General features: G+C 38.2%; 1 protein-coding gene across 7 annotated transcripts in view; it reads left to right on the forward strand.

The window, feature by feature from the left end:
* The window catches only part of SPAG17 (sperm associated antigen 17), a 356,415-nt gene that overhangs the window by 253,648 nt on the left and 76,111 nt on the right, over window positions 1-26,656 (forward strand). For all 7 annotated transcript variants that reach the window (XR_012075867.1, XM_072967909.1, XM_072967912.1 and 4 more), the window contains 7 exons: window positions 2,384-2,538; window positions 9,896-10,074; window positions 11,622-11,713; window positions 15,832-16,068; window positions 17,556-17,667; window positions 19,604-19,762; window positions 20,931-21,044. Coding sequence is in view for 6 of the 7 variants with exons in the window: in XM_072967909.1 (XP_072824010.1) it covers window positions 2,384-2,538; window positions 9,896-10,074; window positions 11,622-11,713; window positions 15,832-16,068; window positions 17,556-17,667; window positions 19,604-19,762; window positions 20,931-21,044 (1,048 nt within the window). In the remaining variant the exon portion in view is untranslated. The remainder of the gene's footprint in view (window positions 1-2,383; window positions 2,539-9,895; window positions 10,075-11,621; window positions 11,714-15,831; window positions 16,069-17,555; window positions 17,668-19,603; window positions 19,763-20,930; window positions 21,045-26,656) is intronic.

A 26,656-nucleotide genomic window follows, 5' to 3' on the forward strand; every position in this document is an offset into this window, starting at 1 on the left:
TCCTTCTGCTTTCCAGCTTCTCAAATGTTGTTGCATTTGCCTCTTCTGTGGCCTTTAACTTTGTAATATTAAAACTCAAAAATTTTACTGTTCCTTTAGTGAGGGGATTAAGGACTGCATGTGTTTAATCTTCCATCTTTAACTGGAAGTTCATTTCAGACATTTTTATTTTGATTTATCTCTGTCCTTACCACTCCATGAAACTTCACTTTTCAAGGTCACATGTAATTGTTCCCCCAAACCTAATGAATGTTCATCTTCCTTGATTTTTTAGTTACAAAGCCAATCATTTCCCCGTGAGACATTCTTCATTCTTGGTTTCCAAGGCACCATACTGGATTCCTCCTCAGGGCTCCATTTGAAATTTTGTTGAATTTCTTCTCCTCCATCTAATATCTAAGTATTGAAGTGCCTCAAGTCCCAGGCCTGAATCATCTTCACGCCTTTGCAAATATTCTTTTAATTATTTTGTCTATTATATATATCTAATCCTGATGTCTCATAAGATTTTATCTTCCAAGCTATCTCTATCTTGAGCTCCATCTTAGTGTACCTACCTCCAAATTCCATTTGAATCTCTGATAGGCATCTTAAATTCAGTGTCCTATAGGAAGCTCGTAATTTTCCCAAGCATGTTTCTCCCCTCATCCATCTCAGGAAATGTCACCACTGCCAAAAGGCTAAGTGTTACTCCTTATTTCAGCTTTTCCTTTGTCCCAAATGTCTGATCCATTATCAGGTTTTGAGGGAACACCTCAAAATGTATCTTCAAGCTCTTCACTATCTCCACTGCTGCTACTTTAATCCAGCTACCATCCTCTTGATCTACTGTAATGTTCTTCCAATCATCAACCTGCTTCCACTCTTGCCTGACTCGATCCATTCTCTACATATCAGATGTTCCATCAGTTTCATCTTCTTAGACACAACTCTCTGAACTCTAGAATCCTCTATAAAAATCCTAATTAGATTTTAGAGAAAAATCTTATCTAGTTCATTTTGTTTTCCTGGAACCTATACATAGCCTGGCACATAGTAGGTCTTCACTGTTAACAAAAAAATTAGTTAATGAGACCAACAATATTAACACAGAATAATAGGTAGAGGCCAAGTTTTTAAAAAAGAAGAAGAAATATATGAAAGTTTATCAAATGTTGATTGAGAACAACTTCAGCTCTGAGAAGCATAGTGTCATATATCCTATCAGTCAAAATTAATGTGGAAACAGAAAGATTGTGGCGCTCTTGAATAGAAGGAAGAATACACGTTCATCAGAGATAAACATATTTGTTTTTTGGATTTAAAGTCTGAAAGGAATTTGCCTTTCAAAAAAAAGAGTAAAGTAATGGCTAGTGCCCTACACAGCAAGTTTTTTAAAATGCAAAAATATTTACCACGTGTGTTTTTCTTGTATTGGCTCTCAGGGAACAGATGTACGGCTTTAAATGCCACTTCATAAAGACACTCATGTGGAGGACTAGACTGGGGACGTAAATGTGTTATTTTGATTATGCTACCAGTGTAAAATTGAAAGCAAAAGTAAAACAGTCCTTTCCTGACATAATAGGCAATTCCATGCCTTTAGATCATCCAAACGGTAGAGAATAGGAAGCTGCCTACACTAGATTGATATGGACAGCGCAAACAAAAACAAAAACCCGCAGCTGTCTGATTTATTTCCTGATGGATCTGTTTCCTTATGTTGACTGGCATAAGGAAAAGGCAATAGGACAGCGAGCTGCCCACTGTGCCCCTCTGTTTGGGGCTAGAGTTGCAGTGCTGATGATAGAATGTTTGGGGAAAGGCCAGGGATAGAAGTCATGTAGACCAATCTGTATCCAGAAGACCACTCAGGTCATGTCTCTGTACTACAGCGTGGTGTCGTGGAGAGCACTGTGTGGGGTATGAAATGTGACATCTAGATGAGCCCTGACACCAGAACTTAGGGGTACTGTATTCTTGGACAAGTCTTTTATTTTCTCTTGGCCACAACTGATGCTGAAAAAAAATGCAACTTTTAATATTTTTTTAATGGGAAAAATAATCCTACCTACTTATCTGGGATTTTTATAATGATGAAATGAGACGATCTAGATGAAGGCACAGATAACATTAAGTAACTAACTCCTAGACTGTAACTATTATCTCCAAGCCTTAATGAAAAACACTTGAGCAAATGCCTGTATGCCTAGAGCCTTGTATTTGTTTTTCTGTAAGAGCTGCTGGAATGCCCCCCTCCCCCAAATATCTACCATTTATGCTCTCACCTTGACTAACATCATGGCGGTAAGGGGAGAAAAAGAAAGGGGCAGAGAAATGCCCTGACGCGAGACCCTTCTCTTGGGGAAAAAAGACACAACAATGGAATTATTTTGGTTTTTAGGTTCTTCACGAAGCCAATCAACAATACAGGTGTATTGATTCTTATTACCATACCCAAGACAACTCTTTACTATTAGTCTTTCATAATCCAATGAATTTCCAACGTCTGCATCGTGAATGTTGGAATGTTGCTCTTCACTCCAATGTTGGATTCAGGTAATTAGCTATCTTGTTAGCTTGTTAGTTACTTAGTTTTCAGTTCCTTGGCTGAAGCTCGGTGGTTCAACTTGATAAAAGCATTTGTGTGGTACTATAGGTTCAATTCAGCTCATCAAGTTGAATGTCTGCTACATGCCAGGCACTAGGATAGGAACTGAAACTATTCTACTGAAGAAGACAGATACCATTCCTTGCCCCATTGCGTCTAATGGGGGTATTATTAAACTCTGTTGGATTGATCTAGACTCCAGTAAAAAGCCTCTGAAACATTTAAAGTAGAAACAACAAAACATGACATTCTGCATGCTGGTTTTGCGTTAACTCCACTTCATCTAGGGAAAACTCAAAAGTAGGGCAACTGAGTGGCATATGCAGTCAGGTTCCCAGAAAACTGAGACCTATAGGAATCATTGTTTTTTTTTTTTCTTTCCAGCTCTTTAGTTATTTTGTTGCTATCTTAAGATTTTGCTCTGTCTTCTCATTAATAATAATGACATTATTTTTCAATACTAGCTAATGTATATTCAGTATTTATGTTTTGTATAGCATTGTTTTAGTCCTAAGGGATACAGAAAGGTAGAATGGACATGGACTGACAGAATAATTGGGGAAACAGGTTGTGTACATGCATATATATATATATATATATATATATATATATACACGCAGGAACACACATTTTTAAGTCATAAAATGATTTTTTTAAATTAAGGCACATAATAGGTACACCAAGCTCATATCTTGAACTATTGTTTTTCTTTGTTTTTTTTATTGCTAGTAATTACACTTTTCATTTCTTTGTTGACTAGGATTTCCAATATAATTTTGAGAACATACTTGTCTTGTTCTAGGTTTTGAATATTCATCTTTTAAGTATGTTTTTGGCTTTTTGCTATAGGGTTTATGTAAATACTCCTTATCAGGTTAGAGAAGTTCCTCCTATGACGAGTTTGCTATGAGTTCTTAATCATATATGACTATTAAATCATATCAAATGATCTTTCTACATCAATTTAGGTGTCCTTTTTTTTTCCTTTTCTTTTCTTTAATTGGTTAAAGTGCTACATTTCTAGTGTTCAGCCTTACATTCTTGTGAAAATCCAGTTTGTCCATTATGTTACCTTTTTTGTAAGTTGCTGCGTTTGGTTTGCTAATACATTGTTTAGGATATTTGTGTCTGAATTCGTGGGTAAGATTCAACTGTCATCTTCCCTTCTTTAAATGTTCTTGTCTGGCTTTGGCACTGAGATTTTATTAGCCTCAAAAATTAATGGGAGGATGTTCTCTCTCTTTACGTTTGTTTTTTAAATTTTCTGAAAGAGTTTGTACAAGACTAAGCTATATGTTCCTTTGGCATTTGGTAAAACTTGAAGATAAAAACATCTGGACCTGGGGAGATGTTTAATTACTGCTGATTCAGCTTCTGTCGGGTTATTAGATTCTTTGGGTTTTCTTTTTATTTATTTATTTATTTATTTATTTATTTATTTATTTATTTATTTATTGTAATTGAAGTGTATGTAGTCAGTTACAATGTGTCGATTACTGGTGTATATAGATATATTCATTTTCATATTTTTTTCATTAAAGATTATTACAGAATATTGAATATAGTTATTTTTGAATAGATTTAATACTTTCTATTTCTGTAGGAATTTACCATTTCACCTGTTTTCAAGTTATTGGCATAAAGTTGATTACAATATGCTTTTGCCTCTTTGTGTCACATCTACCTTTATTCCTTTTGATACCTTATATTTTTAATCTGTGATTTCTCTACATTTTTCTGGACTAATCTCACCAACGGTTTGCCAGTTTTGTTGATTTTTATAAAAATCAGCTGTTGACCTTGATTCTTCCTCCTTTTTATTTTTGATTATATTCTCATCTCTATTATCTTTTTTATTTCCCCTTTGAATTTCTTTGGATTAATCTGATGTTCTTTATCTAATTTAAATTAGAAATTTATCCCAGGATTTTGAGTTGTTGTTTGTTGCTTTCTAAGCACTGAAGGCAAAATCTCTATGTACCACCAAGCAGCACCACAAAATATCTGGTTGATAGATTTTTATCGTTCATTTCTAATTTCCATAATGTTTTCTTATTTGGCCCATCGACTGCATAGAAATGTGAGTTTTAATTTTAAACATTTGGCTGTGAGTTGCATTTTTGTTGTGGTTTATAATGTCAAGATCCAGTGGTCAGATAACATGTTCTATAGAATACTGATGCTGTGAAATGTGTTGATCTACTTTATTGCTTAACATGTGGTTAGTTTTTATAAATACTCCAAGTTTGCATGATAAGAGAGTATTGATGTGCAGATATCGAAAAAACTTGCATCCCTGAGATGAATCCCGTTTGATCATGGTGTATAATCCTTTTCATGCATTGTTGGAGTCAATTTGCTAGTATTTTGTTGAGGATTTTTGCATCTATATTTATAAGTGATATTGGCCTGTAATTTTCTTTTTTTGTGACATCTTTGTCTGGTTTTTGGTATCAGAGTGATTATGTCCTCATAGAATGAGTTTGGAAGTGTTCCTTCCTCTGCAATTTTTTGGAATCATTTCAGAAGGATAGGTGTACACTTCCCAAGAGAATGAAGTCTTTGTTTCCTCCAGTCCTGTGAGGCTCCTGCAATTAAGCCCCACTTGCCTTCAAAACCAGATGTCCTGGGGTCTTCTCCTCCCAGTGCTGGAACCCCAGGCTGGGGAAGCCTGATATGGGGCTTAGAACTCTCACTCCTGTGGGAGGGCCTCCGCAACTGAATTATTCTTCAGCTTGTGAGTCGCCCACCTTGGGGGTACGGGCTGATTATATTGTGAGCATGCCCCTCCTACCGTCCCGCTGTGGTTCCCTCTTTGTTTCCAGTTGAAGATTTTTTTTTTTTGCTAGTTTCTAGTCTTTTTTTCGATGGTTGTTTAGCAGTCATTTGTGGTTTCATTGTAGTCACCTCTGTTATTGTGGTCTTAAGACTTTAGTTCTATCTTCATGTTTTTACCCCACAAATTTGTATCATTTTTGTTTTTATATCTAGTGTTTGTGTGAATTAACATATGCTTACTATTTTATTTTCCCTTCTTCCTAAAGTAAAGGCTTTAAGAATTCCTATAGTGAGGATCTTTGGTCTTAAAATCAGGTTTGTTTATTGAAAGTGTCTGCATTTTAACCTTGTTCATGAAGGATAATTTTGCTCAGGATATAATCCTTGATTGACAAGTGAATTCTTCTCAGCACATTGGAAAAATTATTCCATTGTCTTTTGAATGCCTTTGAAGTTACTAAGATGTAAACATCATTCTTAATGAGAAGTGTAACAAACATGCTCTGTAAAATTTGAAACAAAACAGATAACCACTATCGCCAATTCTAAGCAACATTTAATGAAGATCTAAGTCTGCAAAATAAATTGATAAAAGTACCTTAAAAGTGTAAGAACTGAAAAGGAAGAGAAGAAAATGTCATTATTGACAGCTTAGGTTGTTATTTACAGAGGAAAATCCCAAATGATCTATAGAAAAATGTGAATTAATGGGAGAAATTACCTGGAGATTTTATCTTTTAATTGCACATTTGTGCATCACAAGAAATTACTAGAAAATTTAATGTTATAAAAGAAAAAGATACTTTGACAACAGAAACAAAAACTATAGGGTACCCCAAAATGCCAAACCCTAAGGTTTGTTATTTACATCAACACTTTTCACCAAAGGAAAACTGTGCCTTTTCAAGGAAAACTTTGATAAAAAATGTTACACATGCTTTGCTTCAGATATCCCAAATTAAGTAATAAAACCCAACATGTTGATTTGTTACCTACATTTTAACTTAATAAGTTCGATACATCGCTTATAGCTACAATTTTTCTCTCCCAGGAACCTATTTCATCATATCAATGATGTTTATAATCTTCTCCCCAAATGTGTAAAATATATCACTTAGAGATGTATCAGTGTTACACTAACATTACTGATAACATTGACAGTTACGTATGATTTTTGTGACCTAGTTCTCCAGGTTGGTTGTGGGTTCAAATATCAGAACTGCGTGCGTAGCACAATAGGCTTTAATCCCATCCTGTGTTTTACTCAGCTTTAGGAAAGACTACAGGGAAGGAAGTATAGTGTGACCAGCATCTTCATCTCACCCAGGGGCTCAGTGGCCACCCCGGCGCACCACTTCTTTTCCCTTCCCCACTCACACTGGTTGTATACGCCTGCTGAAACGGGACACACACCCAGGGAAGCCACAGCCTCACTTTCCTACCAAGAGCTACAGGCCAGCTCTCAGCTGCCTCAGTAAGTTGCAGGCCCACAGATTGGAGGTTTCAGAGCACATATGGCAGTCAGCACGTTCCACCTCTATCTTAACTGGAGTTTCCAAAACAAACAAAGAAACAATACCGTCAGAAGTTGGACTACAAGGTCATTTCCCAAGGCCCTGTTGCTAAGCCTTTGCTCACACACACAGCAGCTTCCATAGTGTAGTACATGCTTTTGTGGAGGGTAAGGATACGTCACAAGGAAAGCCATTTAGAATTAGTGGATTTCTAGGGGCTGGCTAGCAGGGACGAATGGGGGTGATAGTAGGGCAGAAGAATGAAGGATAGATTATCTATGACCTTTTTTCAGTCCTCGTAAGTTAATTCTCTTTTCAGGTTTTCTACTTCTTCAATTACTTTTGGTAATTTGTATTTTTCTGTGGGATCATGCATGACATCTAGATTTTCCAGTCTATTAGAATAAAATTAAACAGTGTTCTCATAACGTATGTCCATTTCTGAGAGGACGTGTTCATGTCTGTCTTTATGAGTATAACTTTGTCTGTTTCTCCTTCCTGTCAGTTCTGCATGTGTACTGAGTATGTATATGTGTATGCATGAATTTATTTTTGAATCTATTTTTAGAAGCATCCTTCATAAAGGATTGTAACTTATCAACATGATAAAGATGTCTGTGTTCCCTTTAATGCTTTTCACCTTGAATTTAACCATATTTGATACTAATATTGGAAATTCTCTTTTATATAACAATTTACTAATATACCTTTCTCAATAATTTTGCATGTCATCTAGGAATGGCATTTCACTACATTAATGGAAAACTGACTTCAATGGTTAGACTAAAAAGGGTATTATTTTTCTCCTGTAGCAGAAAAAAAAAAAATACGTAGTTGGGCAATGTCTCAGGGATAGTGCAGCTACTCAAAAAAGATATCAAGGACCCAGATGACTTCTGGCTACCTCATCAGCCATCTGTCACCTTTTTATTTTTCTGCATCAATTTGATTTTTAGATACCTCTCTTTTAAATATCAGCTTGAATTTTTTCAGCTACTCTGAGACCTTCTGTCTTTTAAAATATTTTAATAATAATTAATAACAGTATTAAAGAATTTTACATTTTAAATTATCTAATCTGTTCACTATAGTTTTTATTGGTAATATGTTTGGCCTCATTCTTACCATTAATTTTATATAAACTTATTTTTACTTCAGGATTAATCCCTTTCCTTCCTTTTGTTAGATTCGATCTCCTTAGTTTATTCTTAGCATAGGAAATGAGTTTTTTAAAAGTCATACATTGTATTTATAGTCTTCTAGAGGTTATACTTAACCCTTTTAAATCATGTATTTAAACACTTTTTATCTAATAGCTGGAGTTAATGAATATTATTTCACAGAAAATGTTAAAATCTTTGACATATTTTCCCTTAATCCCAACAAATCCCCTGCCTCTCATTTAGAAATTGCCTAGAAATCTTTATTTCCAATTGTAAATAATATTCTTTAATCACAAATAAATAGCATAAATAGGTATCTACATTTAATTGTAGATTTTTCTGTGTTTTGTGGTCAACTCTTTTACTTATATCCCATGTTGTCTTTCTTGGATTTAAAAAAAAAATGCAGCTGGAAAGCTGGAATACATTTGTGAGTAATTCTTTAAGAAAGTATCTGTGGGTGGCAAATTTCCTGAACTGTTGGATGCTGAAATGTTCTTTATTTTGTCATCTCATTCAAGGTATACATATCTGTGTTCCCTCATCACAGATCAGTAGTAGGGATTCTGGGTTTTATTTGAAATGCAGATTTATTGAAAGGTCCTGAGCATAAGAGAGACATGGTCTGATTTAAGGATGAAAGGGACCTCCCTAGTTGCTCTGTTGAAAACAGACTGCAGGGGGACAAAGGTAGGAACCAGGAGACCAGTTGCGAGGCTCTGGCAGCCATCCTAGTAAGAGGTGGTGGTGGCTCAGACAAGGACAGTAACAGTAAAGGAAGTGAGAAGTGATCAGATTTTGAATATACTTTAAATATATGTTTTTAAAAAATCATTTTGATTTCCTGACAAATTGAAAGAGGAACATAAGAAAATAAGAGTAGCCAAAGATAACTTCAGGGCATTGGACCTGTTCAGCTTGACCTGATGATAAGTGTAGACGTGCCATCAGCTGAGACTCCAGACCGCTTTGATGGGTGCAATTTAGAGTGGAAGATCAGGAGTTCATTTGGGGACATACTGAGTTTAAGATGTCTTTTACCTTTCGAATAATGTGTACCCATAATTCATAGTCTACAATTTGCAGTTTATTTCTTTAAAAGGAATCAAAAATTAAAGGAAATTGTGAAGCAACTTGAGTATAGAATTCATCTAGCTTAATTTTTTTTCAAAACTTAATTCTTGCTTTCATACAGTCTGAAAATTATTCTGTATTGTCAAATCTTAAATTGTAAAACCTACGTGTTGTAAGTGTACATAACATTTAAAAAGCAATTACAATAATCAATATAAATAGAATAAATGATTTGGGGAACAAATATTACTAAATCCTGTGTACATAGATGTACAAGCTGCTTAGGGCTTAGTATTTAGGACATGGGTGTTCACAAGGCCAGTAAGTTTTTTAGCAAGACAGAGTGTTTCAGCTAATCCCGTGACTCAGTTAGCTAGCAGTCAATATTAAGAGAGTTCCTGTTGTGTTATGAAATTGCTCTAAAAAGAGATTGTACCATATTACTCTCCAGTTAACAATGTTAAGGGTGACTGTTTCTCCAAGCTGTCATCAACTCTTGGTATTATCAAATATTTTAACCCTTGGTCTGGGTAGAAATAATCTAATTTTTAATTTTACATGTCTTGAACATTTTTCATATGTTCATCGGCTTTTTGTATATGACTTCTTTGTACAAAATATATCTAGGATATATCTGAGTCTATTACATTTGTTTTACAGGCAATTTAGGATCAGTTCATTTTTGAAAAGTTCATTTGCACAATCAGTATCTTAAACATTTGTTGACTTTAACTAGTATTTACTCATTATCACCGGCTGTTCTTTGGCTTTTTAAGGAATTATTTGGAACTTGTTGCAAAATCCATTCAAGATTGGATCATAAAAGAAGAAGCGATATATCAAGAGTCTAAAATGGCTGAGGAAATCATGAGGACCAAGAATGAACTGGAAATGAAATCTGCTGGTACCAAAATGTCTTCTTCTAGCAAGATTTATGCTGTTAAAATATCTAAAAGTAAGTAACCAGTTGAACTTACATTTTTTTAAAGTCCAAAGATATTCTCCTACTTATTAATTTAATCAAGACAGTGAATATTTCAGGATTAAAAAAAATTGTCCACAAAATTTCTGTGACTTGTCACTTTCCCTAAAAAATAGAACGGCTGCATTCCAAATATGAGAGTATTTGTTTTACGTTGACATTTGTCTTACATTGACCCCACTTCCTCCCAGATCTGGAAGATTCGATATGTTCAGGTCAAATGTGATGTTAGGGAAGTGCCAGATGTCTATATTTTGGGATTGATAGGTTTCCCTATCTAAGACATGTTGACAATATAGGAAGTAAATTCAGAGTCAGTATGTCTCCATTAGAATAATTATGACTTCCAAAATGAGATTCAGACAGCCGAGGAGTAAACAGAGGAGTCCCGAGACTAACTGGGGGTTGTGATCTAAAAATGAAAAAAGGGATTATTGGGGGCCTGTGACAGGGACTCGACAGGATGTTACGTCAATACGTATTTTAGGATTTTGTTGTTAGTTTTCATGGCTTTGATGCTGTCAGGGGAAGGGAGAAGAGGGTGACAAAAGAGGACAGATAGTTGATAAAGAAGTGAAACACTGAGGTAATTCGACTGGAAAATAAAGATATTTTACTGGGTTTGTGCAAAGGGAATGGATTCTGCGTGAAATAATATTTATTATTTCTGATAACCAAAGTTGAGGGTGATTGCTTGTAAAGAAGCAAAGCTATGTAATTTCCAAAGTGTCTGCAACCTCTGTTGATTACCAAGGAATCTGTTCTTGGCTTGATTCTTAAGTAAAACTTAGAAAACCAAGTCAGTGATGCCACATTCACCTTTCACCAAAATGGTTAGATAATCCATCCATCAGCCTGGCCTTCCTCCTGCTGGGGGCGCAGCAGGACAACAGTAAGTACTTGGAATGCTGATGGAACTGTATCAAAAGACAGGTGGGGCTGCCCTCTCACAACTGTGTCCAGGGCCATACTTGCCTCTAGTAGGAAAAATTGTGGGTTGCCTACCTTTTCTTTCTTCTGCTTCTGAGCAGAACCAAAAGCTTAATAACTATGTAACTGGGTGTCTGTGGAAATTCAGTAAATGGTTGATTTGGGATTGGAATTGTAAACAGTTTGAGACCTCTCAGGTCAGGACAGTTGTAAAGCTTCACAGCAGAATCACTAGAACAGCAAGAAGAGGGCTTCAGTATGAAAGGAAAAGTTAGATTTGTTCTTGTGGCCTTAAGGGATTAAATTAGAATGAATTAGGTTAAAACTCTAGTGAGAGAGAGTCCAGTTCAGTAAAAGCTGCCAAATCTCAACACACCGAGAATGGAATGTACTTCTTCCGCTGATGGTGAGATGCTAATCCCTGAAAGGGCTCGGTTCCATTTCAGGTGTCCAGTCCAAAGACGGCAAAAAAAAAAAAAGAATTTAGAGATGAAGGAATGGGGATCCCCTACCACCCAGAGGTCTGGTCCCCACTATGAAACTTTATTTTAGAGAGTTTTACTAAGAAGTTTAATTTCCTCTGGTTATAGGCAACAAGGGAATGAGCAAAACAGAAATCTCAGATCAAGAAAAAGAAAAAGAGAAGGAAAAGATTCCTTTTATTTTAGAAGGCTCTCTCAAGGTAATCCGAGGGAAAACAAATGAAACTGATTAATTGGAATTTCAAAATTATGTTGTGCTAGAGGGTTTGTGTAGTGTGACAGGAAATGATCTTTTTTGCTAAACTTTTGGGAATAATTGAATTTCCAGAATATATAAACAGCCCATACAGCTTAATAACAGAAAGCAAACAACCCAATCCAAAAATGGGCAGAAAACCTAAACAAGCAATTCTCCAGTGAATATATACACATGGCCAGTAGGTGCATGAAAAAATGCTCAATAAGGTTAATTATCAGAGAAAGGCAAAGCAAAACTACAATGAGGCATTATTACTCCACACCAGTCAGAAGGGCCATCATTAAAATGTCCATGAACGATAAATGCTGGAGAGGGTGTGGAGAAAAAGTAACCCTCCTACGCTTTTGATGGGAATGTAAATTGGTGCAGCTACTATGGAATACAGTATGGAGATTCCTTAAAAATGTAAAAATAGACTTACCATATGATCCAGCAATCCCATTCCTGGTCATATATCCCGAGAAAACTGTAATTTGAAAAGACACATGCACCCCAATGTCCATAGCAGCACTATTTATAATAGCCAACACATGGAAACAACCTAAATGTCCATCGACAGATAACTAGATGTGGTATATATATACAGTGGAATAGTACCCAGCCATAAAAAAGAATGAAATCATGCCATCCCTAATACCATTTGCAGCAGCATGGATGGACCTAGAGATTATCATATTAAGTAAGTCAGATAGAGAAAGACAAATATCATATGATGTCACTTATATGTGGAATCTAAAAATAAAGAAAAGAAAAAGAAAGAAAAGATTTTATTTACAAACCAGAAATAGACTCATAGATATAGAAAACAAACTGTGGTTACTGGGTGGAAAGGGTAGGGGGAGTGGGTAGATTAGGAGTTTGGGATTAACAGATACACATTACTATATATAAAATAGATAAACAAGGGCCTACTGTAGAGCACAGGGAACTGCATTCAATTTCTTGGAATGATCTGTAATAGAAAAGAATCTGAAAAAAAGTATATATATGCACATACATAAAATATATATACATATATGTATGTACATGTTTAACTGAATCACTTTGCTCTACACATGAAACTAACATTGTAAATTGATTACATTTCAGTACAATAAGAATTAAAACAGTTTTTTAAAAATCATGGCTCATTTCTCTTTTAGCAGAAGAGTGGAAGCCATTTACATCTATTCTGATAAACTATTAGGAATTTCTTCAATCTGTCTTCTATTTTGTTCCCTTTTCTAGGATCCTTTTTTCCTTTTTTCTTGTTTTCTTTTGTATTGAGGTTATTTTCTTTCTTCATTTGCAATCAATTTGATGATAGGGAACACTAATCTTAACTGTAATGAAGTAAAATGTTATTCTCCCCATCTAAAGAATTATTTTTTTCTTATTAGTAGACTCTTATGGGGGAAATTTGTACTCAGTGATTTTTTTAATAAAATATTTGCAGAAATTACTTTTCTTGCTTATTACATAAATACCTACCCAATGTCCTTGTTTTTACCTTTTGACCCAATAGACCTAAAATACTATATGGCCCTTGACAGGAAAGGTTTATAATGTATACACTCTATTTCTGTTCTACTAGTAGTTACTCTTTCTCTCTAGCTGGTTTGAAAACATTCAGTGATGTGCTGATAAATATTTAGCAGTAGCTCTCTAGAGAAAAAAAAGTCTATAGATAGATAAAGTTTATTCTAAATAATACCCTTTATTGTGAATTCCACCTAGCCAGTTGATTCTCACGGAATGCTTTCATCGATTTTTTACCAAGCTCTTATCCTTAGCCAGCCTATGGTTGCAACTGACAAACAAGTGTAGTTCCAAAATGAATACTGATTGATACTTTCATTGACGTGAACAGGTAAGACAAAAGTGAAAAACAAAGGGATGTATCTCACTTATTCATCAAAGATAAGATCAGCCTCTTTGTTGAATCAGATAATAGTTTTTAAATACTGGAATGATAGTTCCTCAGTGTCTTTGTGCTAGTTACAATATTAACGGCTCCTAACACAACATACTTTCAAGTTTAATCTGTATTATTAACATTTTCTCCAGTACATTTTTAAGTCTAGAGGATCAACAAATAATCAATCCCTGATTTATAGCATTTGGTGATATCCATAGTATAAATACTCCAATCGTGGCTGATTTCAAGCTACCAATATGATGTCCCTGAATTTGGAGTTGGAAGCAGTGTGCTATAACACACCACTGTATTTCTACCACACAGATACAATTTACATAGATAACTTCAAGGGCATAGATAATAGTTACATGTAACAAAATTAATTAGGAAAGTGGTAAGTTTTGAGTATTTATTGCCTTTGTTTTTAATGTTATTTAATTGTGCATTTGTGTCATTTGATTTTAATAATGGCTATGATTAACAACTGGCTCACAGAATTCCTGCAGATTTAACAATATACTCTTTCAAGTCAATAAGAGCCAAGTCACAGCCAGCATACCACTATTATTTCCTGGATTTGATTCATTGGTCTTCCCAAATGTTAAGATTAGTAGTTTTCATCAACTCCAGAAATATCTCAGCCATTATCTATTCAAATACTGCCTTTTCAAAACTCTTATTCCATTTCCAAGAGGGCATTCAAACTCACTTTATTATTTTTGATCCTCTCATTTCTTAGTGACACTTTTGATGCCTCCTTTTCTTGACACATGTTAGAATACTTATTTTACATTCTCTGTTTGATAGTTCCAATAGCTGCAATCTGTAATTTCACAGTTCCTCCTTCAGGTTTTTGATTTTGGCTCATTTCCTCACATTTTGTGATTGTCCTTTGTGAACTCATATCAGCTTCCAGCCTTTTCAGAATATTTTTAAGTTAATACACATTTTGGCCACAAATCTATGTGAGGACAGACTTGTGGCTAGGAGTTCTCAGGGGCGGCCTTCATTCTACCCACTTCACTCTTGCTTTAACTCAGGGTCAAGGTTAAAATTCATGATCTTACTCTATGGGGCAAGATTTTTTTCTAGTTCACTCAATGAAAGCATCATTACAAAAATACCTGCCCTTTTCAGAGGTCTCTGGTCTGATCTCCCAGGTTATGGCTCTAGTCCCTATAACTCCCTAAAACCCAAGTTCTAGGCTGCCAGAGATGGGCAGATAACCCTGAGAAACTGCTATTTTCAGTTTTTCCTTTCCTCATTAGATTAGTGCTTTCTCATATGTTTTACTTTGCTGCCAGTCCTCCCGTGCATTACAATGCTGATTTGTTATTTTATCTATTTTGGAACTATTTTATCCCAGGAATGTTTCTTTGACATAGTCTACCATACTACTGATTAACCATGTTTAGGAACTAAATTGGGGCTTGGACTCACATGGAGGCAAGGAGACCAGTTATGAGGTTGATACCTAACAGTTCAGGCTAAAGATAAAAAGACCTGAACTAAAGAAAACTTCAACAGAGGGTGAGAGAAAAAGCTGCAGTGAAGAGAATTGGCAGGAGTTAGTGTGCAGTTGGATGTGAGAAATAGAATCAAGAATGACACAGTTTCTAGCTCAGTATTTTGATCTGTCAAAGACACCGCTTATAAAAACCATGTTAAACAGTTTCCAGAACGAACCTGTATAGGATCGGCTTTGTTTCAAAATCCTATTAAATTTGTGTATGTGTGCGTGTGTGTGTTTTGACAACTGTTTATTTTTCCTATCTCACCCAGGAGCCAATCCAAAATTGTTTGTTGCATTTAGTTATCATATCTATTAAGTCTCCTTCAATTTGGATCAAATGGTTTTTCTATCTTTCTCTGTCTCTCATAAGCTTGAGAGGTTTTTTTTTTTTACATTTTTTTATTGAGTTACAGTCAGTTTACAATGTTGTGTCAATTTCCAGTGTAGAGCACAATTTTTCAGTTTTACATGAACATACATATATTCATTGTCGCATTCTTTTTCGCTGTGAGTTACCACAAGATCTTGCATATATTTCCCTGTGCTATACAGTATAATCTTGTTTATCTATTCTACATATGCCTGTCAGTATCTACAAATTTCGAAACTGCCAGAAAAATCCCATTAAATTTTTTATATGTGTTTGCAGGCCTGGAAAGAAGAACAAGATCGATTAGCAGAAGAAGAACGCTTAAAGGAAGAAAAAAAAGCAGAAAAGAAGAGTAAAGAAGCTGGTAAAAAGAAAGGCAAGGAAAAGCCAGAAGAAGAAGACAGGAATTTCAATAGAAAATCTTTCACAAAGGACAAAAGTAAGGAAGAGCAAATAAAGATCCCGGAAATGGCAGAGGAGCCCCTCCAGGAACCAGAACCCAAGACTGTCTACACGGTAAAAGCAATTTTCTAAAAAAAAAAAAAACCCTTTGGGTCATTCCTAGTTGTCTGGGGGAAAACACAGCTTCTGTGGAAACGTCAAGTTCCCCGTCTTCACTGCCACCATGGAGGCCTCGGGGTTTCTTCCAGTATAAATCATCTCAGACCTGTATTCCACCCTCTTACACCAAGGACCTCTTTTGCGGCCAACTACCAAGATAGGAACACCCCCAGGCCAGTTTTCTTGAGTGCCATGAAGCTAGGTTAACTAAGGGTGGTAAAGATGAAAATCTGACACGTAAGCATTCACTTAGGTATATATGAATAAGCGTCTCTGAGAGGTCAGAGCGTTCCTAAACCAAACACGGGTCTGCTTGCCCACACCCAGTAAAGCCAGCCTACTGACACTGGGTTGTAGTGAAGGAGAGCACTTTATTATAGGGCACCAAGCAAGGAGTCCAGGGTAGCTGGTGCTCAAAACCCCTGGCCTCCCTGATGGGTTTCAGCAAAACATTTTTAAAGGCAGGGTGAGGCGGGGGAATCCCAGGGTGTGTAAAGAGCTCATGCACAGTTCTCTGATGGGTTGATGGTGAGATAACAGGGCAGTGTCACGGGGGTTAACATGATCAATCCTTAGGTACCAGGAGGTCTGGGGGCTCAGTGCTTATGGGCATCAGGTAGCTCATTTCTTCCATTTGGTGGTGGTTTTAGCATCTCTAAAGTGACTCATCAGATACCATTATGTCCTTCAGAAAGGGACTAAAGCGGAGGATATGGGTCTGTCCCGGGAAGGCCCCACAGGGTTCTGCTCAGTTACAGTAGTGGACACAAAGGTTGGCTTCTCTGCCTGAGATGGCAGGACTTGCTGAGTACATGGGGCTGCCTCTCTGTAGGCACCCATGTTGCTTGCTTGTTTGCTTTTGTAAAAACTTCCCTTTGCTGGTCTCCCCCTCAAGCAGTTTTATGAGGAAAACCTAATGAGGAAAAAATGAAATTAAGAAATGTAACAGCCCTTTATTTCTAGTTACTAGCCTGAGCCAGGTGTTTTCACGCTTTAGCACGCACCAGCGTGTCCTGGAGCTGTTAGTGACACTGAATAAAAATGTCTTCAACACACACATGACCTTCTTTCTGTACGTGTAAATTTAGAACTCCTCAATATGTCAGTTCACTTTAAACAGAAAATGAGCAGCCAGTGAAAGGAAAGTTGATTCCTTCTCACCCTGCCTTTCCAGTAGTCCAGTGACTTGATTTGCACTGGGTCATGAGGATGCTCCGATGAACAGAGTTTAAAATCATGGACCGCCTTTTGTCCTACCTGTCATCATAACACCACAGGAGGTGCTCAGGATAATACGGACAGTGGTTTCTGAGTCTGCAAAGTGACAGACAAATCATTTAGCAGAAATTAAGCTTACGGCACCTCTCGTTGGCTCACACTGATGGCTTCGCTTTTGTCAATTGCCTTTACACACTCCAAGCATGATGTTTTTTCTCTTCTAGTTTCGTGGATACAATATGGGAGATATACCCGTCCACATCTCAGGAACAAATTATTATCTCTATCCTTCAGACGGAGGGAGGATTGAAGTAGAAAAGACAACATTTGAAAAAGGTACATTTGGAAAGCAGCTGGTTAATAGCTTGGAAGCTACTAACCCATTTCAGATCAAATGGTGCCTTGCACTCCTGAGTGTGATAGTTGAGAGTAGTGATGTGCCACTGAGACTCATTTACATCCCACATCCGCCTTTCTCAGACTCCACACACTTCCGTTATGACTGACTCTGCAAAGCACAAGCCCACTGAGAGGTTAGCTCGGACACAGTAACACGGACATTCCAGTTGTCAAAATATTAAAATATTTCTGTATGATTAGAAAGTCGAATAATAGTGGCTGCAATTACTAATAATATTAACTACAACATGCAGTGTTACATCAGAAACCAAGCATGTACTGTGAATTTGGAGCAAATTCCTAGTTTGGTTTCTGGAGCACAGAGCCTGGGGGCTGCTGCCAATATGCAGTTACTTTAGCTGTAGAGCAAAGGCCTCTGGGTTCAGGTCATTAAGAAGAAGAGGACTCTTATCTTACAGATGAGCTGTGGAGGACCTAGTCTGGAAAAAGGAAATGCTTAATTCTCTCTTAAGAGCAGATCTGGGCTCTCAGGAACCTATCAGGGACGTCATGCAGAGCTTCTCTTTTTCACTGTGCTTTAAAGCTCCCTTAAGATGGATTTGAGGACCTGGGCTTCTTTGACAGCTTATTGTCCAGAAGGGAGCAGCGGTCTCTGGGAGCTGGGAAGAGTCAGTGGGGGAGGGGACAGGAACAGGATCCTATTTAATGTCCACAAGACGATGCAACCCAGCAAAGGGCACCGTGGGCTCCTCCCACCCACACTCTGCCTGTGACGCCAGCTCACCACTTCTCACCCCTGATCCTTCCCCCAGCCCTCCCTCCCTCTCTTAATTTTCCTTCCTTCCTTCTTCCCATCTTGTCATCAAATGACCATCAATTTAATGAGGAAATCATTGCAAGCGTGAGATGCTGTTCTCTGTGTGGAATCATGGCTTAAGCATCCTTAGATAGTAACTGCCACATCAGACAAAAGATCATAGCAATGATCTTTAAAATACAAAGGGCTGCAAGTTATTCAGATTATTTAAAGAACGATTTGTGGTACAACTTATATCAAATGCCAGACCGTCTTATTATATAAAGACTGTTTATTTAAAACATGAAAGGGATTTATATTAATACACAGCTATAAATATTTATTTATATTACCATGTTTTAATATTTTGATTATCATCCCTGGATAGAGGGTACAATTAGTAGTAATTAAAAATGGAACTCTAGACCACATAACTGAGAAGAGCACCAGACTCAAGGTTTATAATGCCGTGTTCTATTTTCAATAACTGTTCTTCATCTTTATCAAGATTTGCATAGGAATGTGATGTATATAAGTTTCAAATGGTTCATAGCAAGTACAGTATTTTCATCTTAATCCTATCAACTTTGAGAGATGACAGTTCAATGAAAGTTGAAAAGAAAAGTCTGGGGAAAAAAAGGAGTAAAAAGCTGGAAAAGGAGACGATGAGTCAGAGCACTAGAAGAGAGAATGTATTGTTTGGAAAATTCTTGTATGTTCCCACTAATGAAAATACTATAACTAACGTTTATACAATTCTTTGTAAGTTGCAAAACCCTTTCACATTAACTATCATATGTGATTAATCATAAAGTTGAGTATAAATATATCTTAGCTTAGCCAATTCATTCTCCCTTCTCCAATTTGATTTTTGATGTGAGCAGAAAATCTGCAAACATCTCCCTGGCCCACCTGAAATTTATGTATTTACTTATTTATTCTTGGAATTCCTCCATCACTTTATTCCTTTGGGTATCTTTTTATAAAAATGTTGATATCCCCAGATACTCCTATCCCTGGCTTAAATTCTATGCTGCATGGCTTAGAGGTCTTGTCAAAGAGCTTAAAATGGGGCATCACAGTCAGCCTGCCTTCTATCCCATGATTCTATCCCAGGTCCAACTTTTATCAAAGTCAAAGTGGAAAAGGACAAGCACAATTTTATAATTCATTTGAGAGACCCTAAGAAAATTGTAAAAAAAGAAGAAAATGAAGAGGATTATTCTTCAGAAGATGAGAAAGAAGAAAGAGAGGAAGGACGGAATTTTGAAACAAGTAAGCGGCTGCATCTCTGTAGCATTGGGTGTCAACACTTGAGCACTGCATCAGACCCGTCCTGGGCACTTAGCATGTGTAATTGCAGATGGTAACTGAAGTGTTCTGCATTGTATTTGTACCCATTTTCCCTAATGTAATGTGTATATACATTGCATACATAGCCCATCTATACCTTACTTGGTTTTGCCTCCTCTAGGCACCCAGCCCTTGATTCCAGCTGTCATGCAGAGTCTCCCTAGCCTGGCTACCTTTATGTAGCATCGTTGAGTTTGCAACATCCATTCTGGCTTAATTTTGTTTTATGCACCATACCAAATGCTGTCTCTAGGACTCAAGTCCTCATTAATTGTTTCCTACTGAATGTCTTGGCTTCTCTCCAATACTGGCTACAAAATGAAGGGTTTTCTTTCTATGCTCTGTCACCTAGTATCAAATTTCTTAAGTTCCAAGGATAAGAGAAGAATCCTAAATTTGGCCCAAAGGGTCTCTCCCTGCTTGTAGGTGAGAGTTCCAAGCGGATGTCCACTGATAAGTCACCATGAAACTTTCTGGTAACGCCATTTAATATCTCCCGGCAACACCACCTGGGGAAGTTAAGTGCTTCTCACTCAGTGTGGGTTATACCTGCAGATGGAGAAGAGTTAATTAAAATATTTTGGACTCAAGTTAGTAAGAAGCTCAATAATTAAATCTTGCTAATAAATTTAGTTATGGTCACAATGTTTTCCAAACTCAAGGTAAGAATACACTGTTTGATAGGTCTGAATGTACCCAAGAACTTACAAACAGAAATTTTAAAATTACTTTTTTTGGTTTTACCTGTATGAAAATATATGGTTTAGTATAAAAATTAGGAAATATAAGAATATTTTTAAAAGATAACAATTGCCCATAATTCTACCACGCCAGCAGTAACCACTATTCATATTGTATTTTTTTCTTACTTTATCATTATGAGCAGTTTCCTGTTCATTAAATATGCTTTAAAAACAGGCTTTTAAAAATGATTTTTATAATAATTCATTGGTATGTATATATACATATTACAATTACTTAATCATATCCATGTTTTTACATATTTAGATGATTTCCACTTCACAGTGAGTTTTGCTTACATTTCATTCTGATAAAATGGAAATTTCCTTGATTTGATTTTATCTTTTAGAAGAATCAAATGCAGAGAATAAAGCTGTCAGCAAGTTTGGATCTTTTTCTGCCACCTTGGAAAACGGAATCTGCCTCTCAATAAGTTCCTATGGACCAAGTGGAATGGCGCCAGGTGAAATAAACACAGCAGGAAGGATAAGGGTCCCGTGACCAAGGGCGTCTGCCCATCCTCAGTCTACTCACTTGTAGACACACATGTTCTGATTTAATGCCCCTCGTTTCCTGAGCAGTGGGAATATATGTGTATGTACATATGTATTTGTGTGTGTGCATGTATGTACATATGTAATCTTTCGTACATAGAAAATAACAACAGTTTGGCATTTTAAAGAGTGTTTCTCGTACATATATAATCACATGGACACACATATAAGTTATCTTTGTTCACTAGCCCATGAAAATAAGTCTGTTAGTTGGTGCCAAAAAAAGGCAGGATTTGCCAAGGGGATTTCTCTTGGTTTCCTACAGAATAATATTTCTGTGAATCCTGTGATGGTGGAACTGCTCCGGGTGCTTCAGAACATTCATCTTAAAGGAGCCATTCATTGGACATCTTGAAGGATTTATTTACCACACTTTTAATAAACAAATTCTCCAACTGGAAGCTATTTCCTTACAAACCACAAAATAACTTGTCACTTTACCAGGAACCAATTAGGAAATCTTGTGGGTTCTGATGCATTTTACAGGGGTCTAACCACAACAGATTAAAAAAAAGCTTTATAAAATCAAAAGGTTATCCCTGTGCTGGACCACCTTAACCTGTGTGTGAAGCACAGGGACCCCCTTGTCTCCCTTACTGTGCACTTCCATTTCTGTAGAGACATCATTTGCATGGATCATTATAATCTTATTTTCTCCCTTTGTGCCAGATATTGTAGTACTGTAGTGAGTTAGAGAGCCCATTAAATTTGTTAGCATTTTTGCTTTAGTTGAAGTATTGACTTGTAATTTTGTATTTAAGTTATTTTTAATCCAGCACTTGGAGAAGTGGTTTGGTGCCTAACAGAGTATGTATTAAAATCCATGATCAAACACATCCCTAAACAACCATACCCCTTCTGAACAAGGTTACTGTTGTTTTAGATTAAGACATTTACACACTACTCTCTATCAAGTATGTTACTGCCATTTCCTAAGTGATTTCCTCATTCTTGGTTTAGTCCTTAAATTAACATATAATCTTTCCATTTAAAGCAAATGTCCCTGATTTCAGGTTATAAGGACTGCATTTGAAAATGTTTATAGGGGTAGATAATAAGTAATGTTTTACTTTCTGTGTATGAAAAAAAGTTGAAGGCATGAGTCTGTAGAAAATACATTATAAGTTCCTTCAGGATGCATGTAATATTAATATGTAAGAATTTTTATCTGCTAATGGCTAAACAAATTTGCAGTCCAAGTCTCCCCTCTTAATTCAGTATACACAGCTTTCTAGAGCTTATTCATCCTGCTTAACTGAAATTTTGTGCCCATTGATTAGTAACTTCCAGGTTCCTTCTCTCCCCAGCCACTGGCAGCCACCATGCTACTCTTTATTCTAAGAATGCACCCATTTTAGATAACCTCATATAAGGGGAATCACGCAGTTTTGTCTTTCTGTGACTGGCTTATTTCACTGGACATAATGTGCTCACCCTGTTGCACATTACAGAATTCCCTTCTTTTTTAAGACTGAGTAGTGTTCCATTGTGTGTATACATCACATTTTATTTATCTATTCATGTGTCAAAGGGCATTTAGGTTATCACCGCTTCTTGGCTACCATTCTTTTTGTGCCTTTCTGTTCTTTGACAAACTGTGCTTTCTCTTACCTCTGACCATTTGCTCACACTGTCCACTTGCTCAGAGCTCTCTCTGCTGCTGTGTAACACCATCATTTCCAACAGTTAACTTCCTCCCACCCCTCAGGTCTCAGCTTACAGGTTACCCACTCTGAAAAATGCTTCACCTGTGTCAACTGGGTCTTTGGAGGTGAGTGGAAAGTGCGTGGAAAGTGCTTAGGCAAAGAATCAAAGGAGGGGAGTTCTAGAGACCAGAAATAGCATGTGCAAAAGCTCTGTTGTATAAAAGCATGACACGTTTATGGAAAAGCAAACTGTGCAGTACAGCTGGTCCTCCGTATCCCATAACCACGGGTTCTGAATTCATAGATTAGACCAACCTCAGACTGAAAACAGTCTTTTAAAAAATTTCCAGAAAGTTCCAAAAAGCAAAAATTTGCCCTGCAATGTGCCACATGCCGAGCACTCTGCTGAATCCGTGTGATGGAAGTGATGTGTGGGCGCAGCCTGCTCCCTCCGTTTCTCCCTCCAGCACTGACACTGTTCACCTCGCATCTCATTCATTTGCTCCTTGTGTGCACGCTCTGTTTGTGTGAAAAAAGGGCTCCCGCGAAGCAGTTAAGTGGTCAAAGCAACCTCTCAAAGGCCGAGCGGGAACAGGCAGTGCTGTCTCCCGATGAGAAAGTAAAACCCTCGGACCTTGTGAGAAGCGGCATGTGGCTTGCTGCAGGGGATGTGAGGTCACTGAGAACGAAGAGGACATTCCCACAGTAAAGCAGAGAGAAGCCGAGATTCGTGGAGGTGTTAGCGCTGCCCCTCTAATGGCAGAAATGACCTCTGGTTCGTGATGAAGGAAGCGCTTCCAGAGACTGAGGAAACGTTATGCGTGCGGCTAAGGGACGAGTCATAGAAGTGTATCCCTGCTGGGGGCAAAATTGTGCAGGAAGGAGCACTGCGGTGAGGGGGTGGAGGAGAGCGAGAGGAAGGGCACTAAGAGGTGGCTGTCAGGTAGAGGGCTGCACCCGCAAGAACTTGAAGATCACGGGAGAGAGACATCAGCTGATGCCAGGGCCGCATCAGCGTTCCCAGAAGAGTTCCAGAAACTCACAGAAGAGAAAAACTGCCTTCCAGAGCAAGTCTTCAATTGTGGTAAACAGGCTTGTTCCGGAAGAAGACGCCCAACCACACCTGCATCTGTGAGAGTGCCACGCAGGCCCTGGGGTTCAAGGCCCGGAAGGCCCGCCTCACCGTGGTGCTGGGCGGCCGTGCAGCAGGTCACGGGATCAAGCCTCATCTGGGCGTAAACAACTCCTGGGCCCTTAGGGACAAAACCGCAAGTGGCCTGCCCGTGTTCTGGCAGCACAGGAAGGCCTGGGTGATGGCCATCTCGTTCTGGGAAGGGTTGCACCAGGGCTTCATCCCCGAAGTGAAGAAATACCTCAGAGGGAAGGGGCTGCCACCCCAGGTGCTCCTCACAACTGGCAGTGCTCCCAGCCATCCTCAACTTCTCTGCCTCGGCGACAGGAAGGTGGAAGTGCCGTTCCTGCCTCCTCACGCCGCGACTCTGCGGCAGCCCCTCCGCCCGGGCATCAGGGAGTACGTTAACGCAGCGTGTACCTGCTTCGCCTTCCGGGAGGTTCTTGCCGCCCTTGTGCTGCCCCTGGCTGCAGCACGGAGGCCGTGTGGAAGAGCTTTCCAGTCACCGTGGCCCCACGCCTACCGCCGAGGCTGCAGACGCCCCAGAGCTGAGACAGTCAGTGCGTGCTGGAAGCCCGTGCGGCGTGAGGTAGTCAGCGATTCCAGGATGCTTCCCCACTGTTGGTGCAGAAGTCGGGAATATCTGAAATGTTGCAAGGGAAGTTGGCGGGGAAGGTTTCTCTGATGTCACCTAGGATGACATCAAGGAACACATAGAAGAGCGTAGCGGAACCCTCACCGAGAAGAAGCTCAAAGGTCTGCTGAAGTCTTCTACTGATGATTGCGTTGATGCAGAAAATTTAGAAGAAGCAGACCCATCAATTTGGACACTTGAAAAACTGCAGTGGTTTTTCAACAGGTGCCAGTGTTAAAGGACATGACCCTCAAGTAAGATCCTTTGATGGACTGAAACCTCCATGTCACCCAAGGTGTGACAACATGCCTACAACCACTGCAAGGCTTGTTTGGCGAGGCAAAGGAAAGGAAGAAGCAGCTTCCTATAACAGTGTTTCTAACAAAGCATCTGCAGTTGTGAAGCCTAGACCTTCAACACCTAAAGACCCTCAGCCTCAACCTCCAGACATCCTGACATTAGTATTATGAAGCCTCCTCCAAAGAGTCAGTGTCTGCAGCTGGAGCCCCGTTCTTCTGGCCAGATGATCCTTCTGATACCCTGCTAGAAGGCTTACATTTAGCCTCATGTCTCACCACTTACCTACAGTGCCACACATCTCATTGCCTCACTGCATCAGCCCTGTAGGCACCAAACAGCAACCATCACCATCACTGTCATCACCATACAAGGGTAGTGAAGAGAGAAGAAGCAGGGTTTGGGTGAGTGTTAACACACTGTGTGTGTGAGAGAGAGAGAGAATGAGTGAATGAATTTATATTTTCTCTTTATAATTATATTTTCTGCATGTACTTGTGTTTTCAATGTTCTGTGTTTTAGTCTATGTGCTTCTCTTTGGGGGTCATTAAACAAAAGTAATCTATCTAAGTGCTGAAAGAAAGAGAATCTTACATTGTTGCTGACATGCTCCACGTAGTTAAGCCTGTGATGGTGGTTTGGTTGGGTCTGTACTAAACATGTACAGACTTTTTTTTTCTTGTCATTATTCCTAAAACAATGCAGCCTAACAGCTATTTACATAGCATTTACATTGTATTGGGTATTATAAGTAATCTAGAGATGACTTAAAGTATATGGGAGAATGTCCACAGGTTATATACAAATCAGTACTACACTATTTTATATAAGGGACTTGAGCATCCACAGATTTTGGTATCCATGGGGTGTCCTGGAACCAGTCCCCTATGGATACCGAAGGAAAAGTACAGCAGTGTGGAGGGGCTTTGTGTCAAATGCCCTTCTTCTGGGTTCGCATGGTGCTCTGTACTTCCCCATCACGGACTTAACTCATGACATTGTACGCCTGAGCTTCCCTTCATCTGAGCTGCCCATTACGAGTTCCTATGGTCTCACGCATCGCTGCTTACCCAATTTGTGGTTCATGGTAATAGGTACTCAGTAAATGTTCACTGAAGGAGTAACTGAATGGGGATGAGAGAGGGAGTTTCCAGTTGCCTGTAACTGGACACCATTCACTTATTTATATGCTGTACTCCATATGGGTCAGGCATCTTGCTGGCACTGAATCACAAAGATGAATAAAACCGTGTTACATCTATTCGAAGAACTCATCATCTAATGGGAAAAAAAACATTAATAGTGAAATGATTGCATAAGTGCTAGAAATCATACATAAACTGAGTACTGGGTGCAGCTAGAAAATACTTCGGAGAGAAAGTAGAGTATCTGAGATGACACTTTATTTACAGATGAGTTGGAACTCTCTGGACAAAGCAACAAGGACAGGGAAATCTAGATAGTAAGAAGCATTTGTATAAATACACAATTGTGTTAAAGCATGGTGTCATTACAGAAGGATGAAAAGTTGAGCAGGATTGGAGTGGAGGAGAGTGAGCATAGTCTGTCCTATAAGATTAGTGTGTGCTGCAGCTTTTTAAATAAGGGAAGGGGAGTGACATGAAAAGATTTTATTTTAGGAACATAATTAAAGTGATGGTTTGGAAAGTACACTGAAGTGGTGGTTTGAGGAAACTGCTGCAAAAAAAAAATCAAGCAAGAGATAATGAGAATATGAACTAAGGTGATAGGAACAGATAGGAGAGGCATGATTTGAGAGGAATTTCTGAGGGCTCGGTGACTGGTGGGATG

Source organism: Vicugna pacos, chromosome 9 (assembly GCF_048564905.1).
Source record: "Vicugna pacos chromosome 9, VicPac4, whole genome shotgun sequence".
Classification (NCBI taxonomy): domain Eukaryota; kingdom Metazoa; phylum Chordata; class Mammalia; order Artiodactyla; family Camelidae; genus Vicugna; species Vicugna pacos.